This window comes from Bradysia coprophila, unplaced genomic scaffold (genome assembly GCF_014529535.1).
Source record: "Bradysia coprophila strain Holo2 unplaced genomic scaffold, BU_Bcop_v1 contig_24, whole genome shotgun sequence".
In the NCBI taxonomy this organism is placed as follows: domain Eukaryota; kingdom Metazoa; phylum Arthropoda; class Insecta; order Diptera; family Sciaridae; genus Bradysia; species Bradysia coprophila.
Window position 1 is genome coordinate 3885980 of NW_023503501.1, and position 14547 is coordinate 3900526.

At 34.4% G+C, this 14547-nt stretch overlaps 1 protein-coding gene across 1 annotated transcript in view; it reads right to left on the reverse strand.

The window, feature by feature from the left end:
* Positions 1-6500: 6500 nt before the first annotated feature.
* LOC119077873 overlaps positions 6501-14547 on the reverse strand; it is a 150172-nt gene continuing 142125 nt past the window's right edge. The window contains exon 5 of the mRNA XM_037185225.1: positions 6501-13704. Coding sequence (XP_037041120.1) covers positions 12415-13704 — 1290 coding nt within the window. The 3' untranslated portion in view covers positions 6501-12414. The remainder of the gene's footprint in view (positions 13705-14547) is intronic.

Genomic DNA, 14547 nt, shown 5'->3' on the forward strand with positions numbered 1-14547 from the left:
TAAAAATAAGAGAAGAAAAAAAAAAGCGAATCGCACAAAACATCCGAATTTACCGCGTGAGAAAATAATATTTACAGTCATATACACTCGCATTACAATTTTATATACGATAATATACTAACGGTGAAAATATTTATGCTAAACAGAAACGAAGCAAAAAAAAAATATTTCTTTTCCCTTTTTTCTGGGGGGGTTTTTCGGGTGGGGGCGCATAAATTTCCATATGCAATCATAATTTTCTCTTTAATGTAGACTTATATGACAAAATATTGAAATACGATAGTATTACGCCATAAAACAGAAGAATAGTATACGAATGTGGATACACAGGGATTCCAGACATTCGTTTTAAGTCGAGGTTCAAGTGTTGTTGGAATTCGTATCTTTTTTCCATTCCATTCCTTTTATACAGAGAAACTTATAAGAACAGTAGTTCTGTGGATGTAAATTTGTGAAAAGTTTGTAATAAGAAAAACTGGAACTGCAGACAAAAAGAAACATATTATTGCTGGAAGGCACGTTTTATTTAGCTTGCTAGTCTATACTGAACTGAAATGGAGTTTAGCTTAATGTATTGTGGGATGCTCAGTTATCGCTAGACTGCTATAAATTAGTGTAACTAAAAGATATTGAACGAAGGCCTAGCTTAGTTCACTACTCTTCATTCACATAACAAAAGCGAATGTACAGTTAACGACAAATTTCTTTTGCTGTCAGCTCCTTTCGCATTGTCACAAAATGTCAAATTTGTATTTGCTACCAGTTTTCTTTGATTGATTCATTTCACTTGAGAAAATTTAGCAGTAAATGACAGTTTGACATTTTAAGACAATACGAAAAGAGCTGAAAGCAACAGAAATTTTTCGTTAACTTTACATTGCTATCTGAGTCAGCAGGAAGAACTTACCCAATTCAATCAGAATTATTTGGATCCTGTAGCGCAACATGGTTTCATAAATTCATCAGATTTTGCCGCCTCTATAAGGCACCCAGTTATGACACCTGGCAATTTGCTACTATATAAGCAGTGTAAGTCATTCTTGTTTTGGTTCGCTGAAAGTGCATCTAACTTTAGGCTTGAGTAGTTCGTACCATCAATTTTTATTTATATTAATTTAGTGGCTTAACCATCGACAGCAGATTTGCTAACTGACGATGGACAATTAACAGTCTTAATAGTTCAATATGTAGAGGTAGAATAAACCGTTTAAAAATTATAAATTATCGACAAACGAATAACGAAATCTGACAAAACTTTGGACGAAAACCAACAAGTGAATTGAAGAACGGTTAACCTGTCACAGACGGCAAGCATATTAACAGTTTTACTATCTGATCTATTACTTCATTTGATTGAAGATATTCAGAGATTGATTTCAGAAATCTTTTACTTCATTTGTTTTTAACATGCTTTTTGCTATAAAACCTCATTAGTCAGAGCTTGTCATTTATTATTGCTGTCGTTGTTGATAACAGATTATTATTATTAGCGTATGGTTTTATTGTGCCTCCTTTCGTACAGATTTACATATATAGTTACAGTTATAATCAAAAACTAGAAAAATTTACAATTTACAATTCACAATCTCAGTTTTAGCATCACAAAATTTAAAATTGAGAGTTTAAAATGACAGCCGGAAATAAAAAGACACACTGAGGCCGTCCTAAAGCTGTAAAGTTTTCAGCTACTCGATGGCATCGTCCGTCAGTCTGATTATGTCCTCTGTGTCGCCGGTGTATTTGTAAATAACAGATGATAACAGATTTTCGAGGTTTTTTAGGACTTGTATGGGTCAGAGACAAGATAGGGTTTATTATTGAATTTTTTCGGGAATTCTTAAAAATTTCTCAGAACTTTTTCTGGAAATTTTTGATTTTTCAAGAATTTTGAGAAATTTTGTGAATTGAAACAATTTTTTAGAATTAGTTCTTAAAAATCCGTAAAACTCCTAAAATTCTCAAATTTAAGAATTTTCAGAATTTTTAAAAATATTTAAAAATTTAAGAATTGAAATACAAAGAAACCAGTGTTTTAGCACCCGTTCCCTTAAGCACCACGCGCGTTCGTTTATGTGTTCGTTGAAGTGCTGAAGCTATAAAGCTTCTTCAAATGCATCTTGGGTCTAAGCCTCTTATTAGGTCATATCTGAACACGGCAGAGTAAAACAAACCAGGCAGGCAGGAGCGATTCATTTTTGAAAAGTAGTTGTAGTTGAAAAGTGCGTTCTTTTGACACCGTGTGTCAGATTACCCGTCTCCAATGTAACACATGGTTCGCTTCGTTTGTTCTAAAAATTTGTTTTGAATAAACAAAAGGACTATGAGAAAGCAAGTCTGCTTAAAGTCAATTTTGCACCTCGACTTTCAGTGTTGACTTTCGAAACTATTTCTCTAACATGAAATTGTCACGAAAACTAACCCACTTACAGAGTTAATCAGAAATCCCTGTGGCCATCCTACTTTACCATCAATAACTCAAATACGGACGCAAGGGATGGCTTTCATTTCGAAATTATGCGAATATGTGTCTAGTCATATACATTGTATGTCATGTATAGTATAATTCGACTGAAATTTAAAACTATTCAAAAGCTTCTTCTACAACGGTGAAATGCACAAAGCCAACCGACATGGTTTAATCTTTGGGCATGCAGTATATTGTACATTATATGTGTTAGTGTAGGCAAAATGGTATATATTTCGCATAGATATTTATAATCCGACACATAAACGTGTGCTGTCGGTTACAACCATAAAAACTTGCTCTCTTTCTCCGCTATGACGATGCGACATCTGTATTTTATGTTTCAAATATTAAAATATGTTTTCACATTACGATAATATTACATGAAACATGAATACGTGAAAGACTTAGTTATTAAATTATGCATAGTGTTTTTGCACGAAAATATTGAAAAATAGACGGGATACCGTGTGCCATTATAACATCTTTTTCGGCCATATAAAATTACGCTACACAAAATCGTGTATCATATTGAAAGTAATGCGGAGGACATCGCTCATACCGGCTAGACTTTAGATGGTTTATAGCTGAAATGCTTGTTGTGATACCCGAGGGGTTTTTTACTGCTACATGAGAATATCACGTAATTGTCCTAGTGCTCACCCGTTACATCTAGCAGAGTAAAAGAGGAACCTGAACTGACTACTAAAGGCGATTGTTGTATCTCTAATTAGTCACATTCTGAATGTTGTGAGATATATAGCATAAAATTGCCGATTAATGTTGCGAGTTTATATAGAAAACGGGTCATCTGTCTTATTCGGAAGAAACCACCATCCGAATATTTTTTATCTGAATGCTAGGAGCAGTACCAAATTTCCGAGAATTTGATGGTTCCGTGAAATGCCCTATAACGAGTGCAACAGATTCATTAATTCAACGTAAACGGAGTCCTAAAACGGTTAAGGGCGCGAAGACCTTTACCATGACCTTTCAGCACTTAACTTCGTTTTGTTGCTTGTTAAATTGATCCGTAACATGAATATTTATCAGATTCTGTGGCAAGGTGCCCAGCAGAGTATTTTGCCAGGCATTTTACCGTGATTATAAATGCGGAAATCGTAAATCATTTTTAAATTAAAATTTGTTTGTCTGCAAATACAGGGCCATGCCGCACATACTAACCATATTAAGTTGCTGTATAATATTTGTCCTGATGTCAAGAGTTTAATTTACCAATACAATTTGAAGCATAAAATAACAGCAAATCATTAGTAACATCGAGGGGTGGTTGATTGCATAGTACACACAATTTGTGTAAACTTTAACAGAACTTTAAAAAACCCTTCGCCAATTTATATGTTTAAATATAACATCGTGCACTCTTTCACTCTCTGGAGTGATACTTAAATACAAAATGCGAAATACAAAAGTTCTCTATTTCTGAAATTACTTTTTATATTGCCGGAGAAGCTCGTAAGCACCTCAATGATATCATTTTCAGATCTAACCACAACAATTTTCAAGCAAAACTTTGTAATTCGTGTTTTAAATTTTAATTAATATTCACATTATATGCATTTGTGGTACATTTTGTTGAACGTGATTTGGTTTTGAAATTGTTTTATATTAATAGGGTGGCTAAATCGAGGGCTAAATGGATGTGGTTGTTGTGGAATTTTTTATTAAGATCACAATTATTACCCAACATGAACTGAACATTCATGTACAAATACACGAAATGTTTATTTTAGTAAATTAAATTTCTATTTGCTTTAAAAGGTAAATGAGAAACGGTTATAAAGGAAGTGAGATGCAGATTGGCGGTATGTGGTATTCTCGGTAACTTACCTGTGAACCGCTATGGAAGTTCAATTAGTTCTAGAAAATAGTCGACCCGCCTGAAGTAGCTACAAGTTTTGCAACAACATTTACACCTACTTCAAAAGGCTGAATAAACCACTACCTCGATATATTAATGAACTCAGACTTTTTTAGCGATGCGATTTGGCATTTTGCTGCTGATTCGTTTGTTTCAATCGGCGGTTTTTCGATGGATTTTGAGAAATTTGGAACAAGACCAGTTAACATGTGTGTACGAGCAGAGTGGATGATTGAAAACGATTTCAATTTGGTTGATTGGAGAAAGGAAAATTCGGTTTGGTAGCAGATTGAATGGAAGTTGATATCGTGAAAGTTTCTATTATGTTTGGCTGTTTGTTCGCTGCTCGAATGTTGACTGAATTTTCACTGTTTTCTTGCTACGTTTCGCTGTAGCTTTCTTTATGTCCGAACATTCCATCCGATTGCAAGTTTTCATTGTAAATTTACATCGCTCGTTCAATCGAAAATCTACTGCTGTCTTGGGAAGAGCATTCTTGCGCTGTTGGTTCGTTAAAAATTCTCTTTTTATCGTTTTACGTCCATAGTTATTTCAGCGGAATTTGTAGGCATTTTAGGTGTACTTCTTTAAGTTTGCTGGAATTTCGGCTGTAAGCACTTTAAATTTCGAATTTCAGGTGTTAAGGGTCTGCCAAAACAGGCTTAAAATCGTTTTCTTGCTATAAGTAAAACAATTTTCTGAAAAAAACTTTTTTAGCTAGCCTTGAAGAAACGCACATTGTGAGTATACGCACCACCAGGTCCATGTTGACCTGTTGGTGATGTTAGCCATTTTAGGTGAAAAAATTGTTGATTTTCCCTGACCGGCTGCAGTGACATAATACCAGCGACCGGAAGCGACTTTAGTGGAAGTCTACCCCAAATCGACGGAATTTTATCGCTTTTTCCCGAAATTGTTTTACTAATCGGAAGAAAACGATTTCGGGCCCCTTTTGGCAGACCCTTACTTCACGACCTCGAGCGTCGACAACAAAGTAAATTACACTAAAAACGTAGTACTTCGCTTTACTCGCAAACAGTTCAACGAATCGAATGATCTATAACTCAATAATATCCGTGACTCCTAGTCCCAAAATGTCTGATTTTGTTCGATGTTTTCGCTATATCACTCTTAAGTTCAATTATTAAATAAAAACATTTTCAATTTTTGTTTAATATTTTCTTTTTTATTAAATTTTAGTTTTTCCAACGTAATTTTCAATTTTCCTTTTTTTTTACAATTCTTAGTATCATCAATTTTTCTTTTCTTTTTTTTCTGTATAAAATGAAAACATAATTTCAATAACAATATTTTTTCTTTTAATTTAATATATTCGAAAAAGAGACTAGCATGAAATAAGCCTAAACAAATGTATATCTTCCTGATTTCGTACAAGTTATAAACTTAATTGATTTTCCATTTCTTTTTTATTTACAAAAGGAAAATTTCTGGCAAATTTGATTTATACAAAATCATTTTATAAATAGAGAATTTTTCAATTTTTTTTTCTTCTTTCTTGTGTCTGTGTGATGATGATATGGTTACTTATCAATATACTTTTTCCATTTTGCTTACATTTAATAAAGATTCTACTGGTAATAAATTCGGGGCGGTTAAAGTTTGTCATTTAATTTCGACGGTTGTTACGAAAAAGAGATGTAATTCATGAGAGCATCAGACATGACAGCCACTACCGTTTAGATAGCCGCTGACATATCTAATGCTGTTTACCTTAAATGATATTTAAATTAAAAACAGAACATAACAGAGGTACATTCAGCAACAGAATTAAAATTGAAATTTCGCTGTAGTCGAAAGTTATTATTTTATAGCCTGCCCCTTGCGAAAATTAACTATTACATAGCAGTTCAAAATGATCCGTTACGTGAAGAATACTTTCGTTACGTCAATTTCTTTGTGATATTCAACTTTCACATGGGGCATCCGGAATACGTTGGATGCTGCGAAAGTAATTCATTAATTTGGTTACTGAAGCTTGTTGCTCAAAAACAAACACGAGTGAGTTTGTTTTTATCACAAAATTGTTACCTCGTGTAATGAATTACTTTCGCAGCATCCAATGTAATCCATTATTCCAAATGATAAAATTTGTCGCAACAAAAAAGCAGTTTGCAGTGTGTCCGATGGACTTTATTTACTTTCAATAAAATCACGTTTTAGACTAAGAGTTTAAAATAAGTTTTTTTTTTGTTGTTGTTATTAGTTTTAGTTTACAAGGGCAGGTACCTAAGGTCGAGTGATATTTTTCAAATAAACCTATGTTTGTTAGGAGTTTTTTTTTCTCACCCATATAAGTGCGCCTTCTAGTCTAACATTTAACACGTAGAGAGGGTTATTTGAACGCTCTGTATCTGACAATTTGTGTTAGTGTTGGCACTTTGTCAGCCAATACTTGAGTTTTGACGCACTTACTGAGTCAACTGTTATAATTATTTCCATTTATTTATTTTGCATTTTCATTAATTTTATTATTTTTTTAAATTATACTTTCTGTATGCCATTCATAGTTTTCTATATAATTTTTATTGTTTACTATAATGATTGATTGCTGCAATATTTTTTAGTTAATTTGTTTCTTTTAAATGATTAATCGATTAAGTTATGAGTGTGTTATGATAAAATGCTTTTTTGAAGGGTCTATGTTGCATTCCGTTTGGTTTTCTCTGCTATTGAAATTTTCTTCTAAAATATTTTTTTTATTATTTCGTTCATATCTGTTGGTTTAGGTTTTAATATTAACAATTTTACAGTTTTCCTATATCCCACTATTCCAGGGTATCCCAGTTTTGTTTAGAATTGATTAAAATGAATTCATCGTTTTAGTCTAATTAAAATCGAAATGGTGTCATTGTTGCTCGGAAACCTCTGGTAATTTCTATTTGTTGTTTTTACTATAAGCCTAGTGTACACTTCGCCGTTAGGTGAAATTTGCTCTCAGGTATCGAAGAACATCGCAAGGTTAATATAAATCTGATATTGTGATTCTCAAAGGTTTTCGTGGTCTTATAATCAATCGACGACTTTCCAGATGCGATTTGATTTCAAGTCATCTGGACATTATTTTCAACACTCAAAAAGTGAATCAGTCTGGAAAATACGGTGGAAGAATTATAGGAAGTTACATTTTCAACAATTACAATCCAATCGACGTTATTCATTCCACATGCGATTTACACGTTATAATAATATACATACGTAAATGTAGTAACGCTGGTAATGCATGTAGGATGAACAGTGTCGATTGGATTGTAATTGTTACTTATTATAATTCCGAGACTGTACTGTCACGTTTGTATAAAAAAAATGACGCAATCTTCCAGCTATATCCGAACTTTTTTAGAGATTATCCAAATGATTCTACGGATTTCTCTCAGATGATTGTCTTGATTCACGTGGTTCTAATGATTCCCGCGATTCTAATGATTCACATGATTCTAATGATTCACATGATTCTAATGATTTACGTGATTCTAATGATTCACGTAATTCTCATGATTCACGTGATTCTAATGATTCACGTGATTCTAATGATTCACGTGATTCTAATGATTCACGTGATTCTAATGATTCACGTGATTCTAATGATTCACGTGATTCTCATGATTCCTTTGAGTCCACGGGTATTAATGCCATTGAACAGCGGCGCAAACACAGATTCATCCGAAGTCCAGCAGTTGTTCAATTTTTTCTACTTGAAAGCATATACCATTTCACGGTTTGCAGTTAATGGTTCAAATAGCAATTGAAATTTTCTCCGCGAATTTTTTATAAATTGGGTATGACCAAAAATGACAAAGAAAAATTATGTTTTTGAAATGATAATGTAGCCGTTCGGTCATTTTTATAGTTTTGCATGGAAATTGTATTGAAAAATTCAGTTGATATAAATAAATAAATAAAAGCTTTTTATCTGCTTTGCAAATTGTGTTAAAAAATAATTGAAATTTCGCCTGAATAAACAGATTTATTTTTTGTTTTGGTCTACAAAGAGCGAAATTAAATTTAATTTTTTTTCGTCGTCGTTGCGTTTGTGTAATCGGATATAACTACACTTTAATAACACATTTTTTTTTTGTATTTTATATATCAGCTTCAGTGTATTACTGAGTCCTGTTTGCTCCATTCATTATAACATTTTCCGGTTTTGTTGTTGTATAAATTAATTAATTTATTTATTTCGAACAAATTAATCGATTTATTTAATTCCATTCAATATTCACACACCCAGTATGTATCAGAGTGGCTGTGAAACGTTTGCTTTATGCGGCAAAATTTTCAACATTGTAAGGTGATTAACTGAATTGTGAAACTGGGCTAATTGAACTTATTATGACACCTCTGCCATTAAATTAATGGAAATTATGAAATTTATGAAAATTAAACCAACATGCAGGTATAATAAGGACGCAAAACTGACGAATTTAAAATCGAAACGCATACAGTAGAATTATAAGTTTTTTATAGGAATTCTGAATGGAGCTTAATGGATTGGTAGAAACAAATTTGACGTTTGTACTCAAATGATTTGGCTGAGACGAAATTAACCGTTTAAATTTTCGTCGATTGTTGCTAGATTCTATAAAAACCTAAGAAATCTAATGATCTCAATCTTTTCGAAACAGCAATGACAAAAACAAGCGATGACCACCGGTTAACGTTGTCTTTCATTGTGAAAACGTTTATGTTAAAACGAATAAAGTAAAAGATGTTGTGTCAAACACTAGACGATAGAACAAATTGAGTGACGGATCATATAACGACAAAACGTTTGCCGTTGCTCAAACGCTAACGAATCTAACCGACGAACAAACTTCGCTTCGTTGGAAATTCTCACACCCCCCATAATGTTGAAGTTATAATGAGTTTGAAGAAAATGTGTTGTTACCAATGCTCGAAAAGTCATTAGCAGTTTGATACAAAACAATTACTAATTACCGAGTTCATCATTCAATTCATTATAAATACAAGTTTCTGACGGTAAACAACCGCCCCGTCTGACACATTAGACACGAAACTTTAAATGTAGAAATAAATTACGAATTCCTCTTGCAATATACAATATATAATACGTTCGCCCAAAGGAAAACAAAATGAATTATAAAGTGTTCGTCTGTCCGTATATGAATAGCAAATAAACAAGGATAGAGAGAAAAATGTAGGATCGTTAACACAACATAAAAACATCAAGGAAAAAAGCAATTCAATCAAGGGAAAATGTTTCATGTGCAACATAAAACAATGCGAATGGTAAACTTTTCCGCTACATCTTTTTGTATTTATCCTTTTTTTGTTTAAATTTTTTTTTTCTCCTTCTTCATCGGCAATTATCTAACTAGTAATTAAAAATGTTTTTTTTTCTTCTTTAGTTTATTTAAAATTCGACCATTTATCCGTTCCCTACGATATGCTTATGGCTAATTCTGTTTTGTGTACAATTCAAAATATTCTTCTACGCAGAAAAACTGGTCGTTGTTTACAAAAAAAAAAAACTGCTCGTCCTTCTTGTCGCAGAAGGGCTCTAGTTTGTGTACAGAAAGCTTGCAGGTTCAGTTTGTTCGTCGAAAAGTTTGTCTATGTACGCAAGACAGATGATCTTCGCACCCTGAGAAGCTTGACTTTGGACGCAAAAATGCTCGTCTTAGTACACAGAAAATCTCGCCTTTACACGCTGAAAAGCTCGTATTTCTACAAAGAAATTGTGTCTGTAGTACGCAGAAAAGTTTCTTTTTGTACACCGAAACGCTTGTCGCTGTTCGCAAAGCAGCTAGTCTTTGTATGTAGAACAGCTAGAGCATATATACGGAAACTACGTATGCAGATACAGAAATGCTATAGGTTGCACAAAAATTTGGTTCTTGTTCATATAAAAGCTCGTCTTTGTATTCAGCTTTTCATATGAAAAAACTTAATCTTGGACACAAAAGGCTCTTTGTGCATCTTTTTGTTCTTTGTGTGCAAAAAGCTCGTCTTTGTGTACAAAAAAGCTCTACTTTGTAAAGAATCTTTACGCGTAGAAAGTATGTCTTTCTACACAAAACAACTCGACCTAAGAACTTGTTTCTATCGCTCTCTTTGTGCACAAAACGGTCATCTTCATTAGACAACAACTTCGTTTGTAAAAATAATCGCTACAAAAGCTGCAAACGTTCCGCACACTTAACTAAACCGTAGCCATTTTGTGAACAAAGCCCATCTTACGTAGAAATTGGATTTGAATTGTACAAAATATACTGAGTGCAGGTTCATTATCCTTAGTAACTGTTCAATTTAATATATTTACAATTTTGTGGTTGTTATTGATGATTTGAGCCAGGGATTTTATTGTGTGTGTGTGTGTGTGGTGTGTATGGTAATTATTATTTATGCTGCTTACATTTGCCAGATAAGAGTCCATGATTTTGTGGAAATTAGTTTAAGTTTGTTCGAATGATAACTTTTGCTTTGTTCCGAACTTTTTTTTGAAATCAACTTTTGTTTAAAGATAAAATAATTTACAGGCTGTGATGTCTAGTTTATTTTCTTACAATTTTCTTTCACACATTGTTCGACCTATAACTTGTATGTGGCTGTTAAGTAGGTTTTTTCTTCTTTTAAATATGCTTTCTAACTCAAATTTAGGATACATATTTTGTGCTCTTTGTGTATTACAGTTGTTTTGACCATAAAATGATTTGTTTTTTATATTGAAATTGCATTTTCACTATTTTATTTACCTAATTCCTATTTACAACTTTCACATTAATTTTATTTCTCCGTGGGTTCGTGTCTCGTTCCTTTTGTTAGCTTACTATAGCTGTTGTTTCATCACATTCTATCTATCGCGTCAATTCCAATCCTTAACACTTAAAAACGAATCCTATTTCTCTCCGCTTTTTTTATATTTATTTTCGTATCATTCGCCTCATTTTTAACAGTCTTGTGGTATATGTAATGGTCTATAATTGCTTTGCAGATAAAACACAAATATCCTAACTCTTAATTTTTTATGTAGAATGTATACCAGCTAACACTCATTGGATAATTTGTATTTATTTATTGGGTTGGTTGGTTGTTTTTATTGGGAGTTGAGAGAGAACGTTAGAGCAAAAAAGGAGTGTAGTTGAAGTGCTTGGCAGGGCTTACTATTGATAAATTTTTTTACCGAAATTTACTTAAGATTTAATGAATTTATCCGAAAATGTAGGCAGTACATTTCCAGAAAATGTTCGTTAAATTTCCGGTAAATATTCTGTAAATTTAAATATTTGGTAAATTTTCGGTAAATATTACGGTAAATTTTCTGTAGATTTTCGGTAAATATTCCGTAAATTTCCGGTAAATATTCCGTAAATTTCCGGTAAATTTATGATAAATTTCCGGTAAATTTCATTAAACACCAGTGAATAAATCTACCAATAATAGACCCTGGTGCTTGGGTAATATTTACTTTTATTTTCTTTTTACTTTTTTCTCTTCTACAACATTATAACACATAAATGTACCGGATTTAATGCTACCACAGAAGGATTATACACAGTCAACCACAATTTTAACCACTGAATGGTGAACTCATTTTGTTACAATTCGCCGTTCGATTGGATATGGAACTGTGGAACGGATCGTGAAAATAGTAGTAGAAGTAGAAGAAGATTCCATTCCGTTTTTATGATGAACGAAAATTTCATGTCGATTTTTTATTGGCGGGGAGGACGCTATGTACAATAGAATGTTAGACGATTACTTTATACGACTCTCTAGCTGTTCCGTAGTTGTAAACGACTCAACGTTACAATTTAACTAACAAATAAAATGGTTCCCCATCATCATTTGTTCAATAATTCCGGGCAACTGAAACATTGATTCAGTGAATCGAATCGGAAAAATTAGTAGAAGCAGCGACTGGAATCGGAAACCAACGAAAATCACATTTGAGACCAGGCTCGAACTGGGAATATTAAGTAAAATAGGCCAAGGAATCATCGAGATTTACCCGATTAGCCTGTATGGCCAGTCCGGGCCTGTTTCAAACAAAATTCTTTATCTGAGACCCAGAATGATCTCCCTATTTTCAGGAGGCATCAAAGGTATTATTACCCTTTCTTGCCGGATTCTCTTTGTTCCGTCCCCACAGACTACTCAAAGCACCACTCTGATTCCCAGCACCTCCACCTCCAGCACTGCCGCTTCCACCACCACGACCACTTGTCTGTGTGTGATGACTGTATCCCGAATCCGAACCGAAACTCGAATCTCTCGAATAAATCGGATGGATCGGTTGATTCGGTTGTTCGGCACCGCTTGCCGAATGGGTCATGTTACGAAATGACGTGAATTCGGGCAAGATGTACGGATACAAATGATTTCTGTCGGTTAGTTGGTGATTCAAGCATGAATCGTAGACCATACCGTCGTGAAACATCGGTTCGGGATAAACGTACGACGTTTCAGTGCTCGGTGATGGTAGTGCGGTGTTGATTCTTCGTCTATCTAATGATCGGGGATTGGTTCGTGACCTACTGCTATGGTTATTATGGTAATTTAATGACGGCTGATTTCGTCCGTTGGCCATCGTACGACCACGATAAATTGTCGACACCGCGTTACTTGACAACTGATTGTTTATATGATTGCGACGTTCTACATCGTCATTTGCCACCGTTGAGTTACAACAATTTATTGATTTATTTCTATGACTACTGCTATGGTTACTAAAGCTATTACTATTACTATGACTATAAGGTAGGGTCAGTAAATTCCTTTCATCATAAATAGTGGGCACAACATCCGACGGCGTTTGTTCCGACGATGTGTTCAATTCGTCTGTGCTGTACGTTCGCTGTTTCGCTCGACTATTGAATAGCCGACGACCACCGCGAAACAGACCACTCTCCGGACTGGCCGAACTTCGTATCGCACTATGCACACTTTTATCATTCCCGTATCCACTACTACTACCACAGCCATTACGATCCGACGAAGAAGACGACAGCAACGAGTTTCGTTCATTCGCCGATCGTTCAATTAAACACAAACCGCCGTTCACGTTCACACCAGCACCACCACCGCCAGCCGCCACTCGTTCATGATATATCGTTGCAACAGTTGGCGTAACATCGTGTGACGATAATTTATTCACTGACCGTTCGCCTGGTAAGCTTGATTCGTCTTCGGCGAAATCGTCATCCGAATGTAGCGCAATGTCCGATTCAGCATCCGAATCTCGTGGTGGGCCCAACTCTTCGTAGACATTGTCGTGCGATCTGTATGGATCGGGACCGGGTGACGAACATACGAATAGTGGCGGTGATCGTGTCATTGGATAGCCGCTCGGATAGTGCAAAGACTTTGAATGCAACATCTGAAAGAAAGAAAACGAAAAAAGATTGTTTAATTGATTGACCGGAAGCGGTAACATTGTATTGTTGGATGTAGTGGAAATTGGTTCTATTCATTCTGAATGATACGTTTTCTCCATAATACGTTCTTCTCACTAACAGAATAGAAATATGAGTTTCCTGACAAAAATTGAATAAACGAAAACCATAAAAATCCCATTACTTCGCATATATGTCTTCAGACATTCCATCCTTATTGCACCATTCATTTTGATAAAAAATAATTTCAGTTTTCTTTACGAAGCAATCGTTCAAAAGTGGCTCACTCTTCTGAATGGGAGAGATGGGAGAATTGCGCTGAAAAACATTGTTAAAGATAGAGGCGTGAGTTGATATTACATCTAGCTTGTGCTTGGCACCAAGCTAGGTCAAATGTTGGAAGCATAAATTGTACATTAAATTTGATGCTGCGAAAGTAATTCATTACACGAGGAAACAGTTTTGTAATAAAAGAAACTCCCAGGTGTTTTTTGTGCAACAAGAGAATCGGTAACTGTCTTTTCGACAACTGTGTACTTTGTATATTGGAGCCGACGGCGAGACATGCAATTACACTTGTCCAAACACAGTTACCGAAGCAACATGCTCGAAAAACACATGAGTCAGTTTGCCAGTGTCACAAGGTCGTTTCCAAATTAATGAATTAACTTCCAATGTATTCTGGTGTTTTACCTTCACCATACGAAAGTTGTTTAGCACAAAAGAAATCACGAAAAAACATTTTTTTAGAGGACAAACTGTTTTGTAATGGAGAACTTTCTCATGCAGCAGTAAAATTACTGCCAAGACGCCGTAACACATTTGTA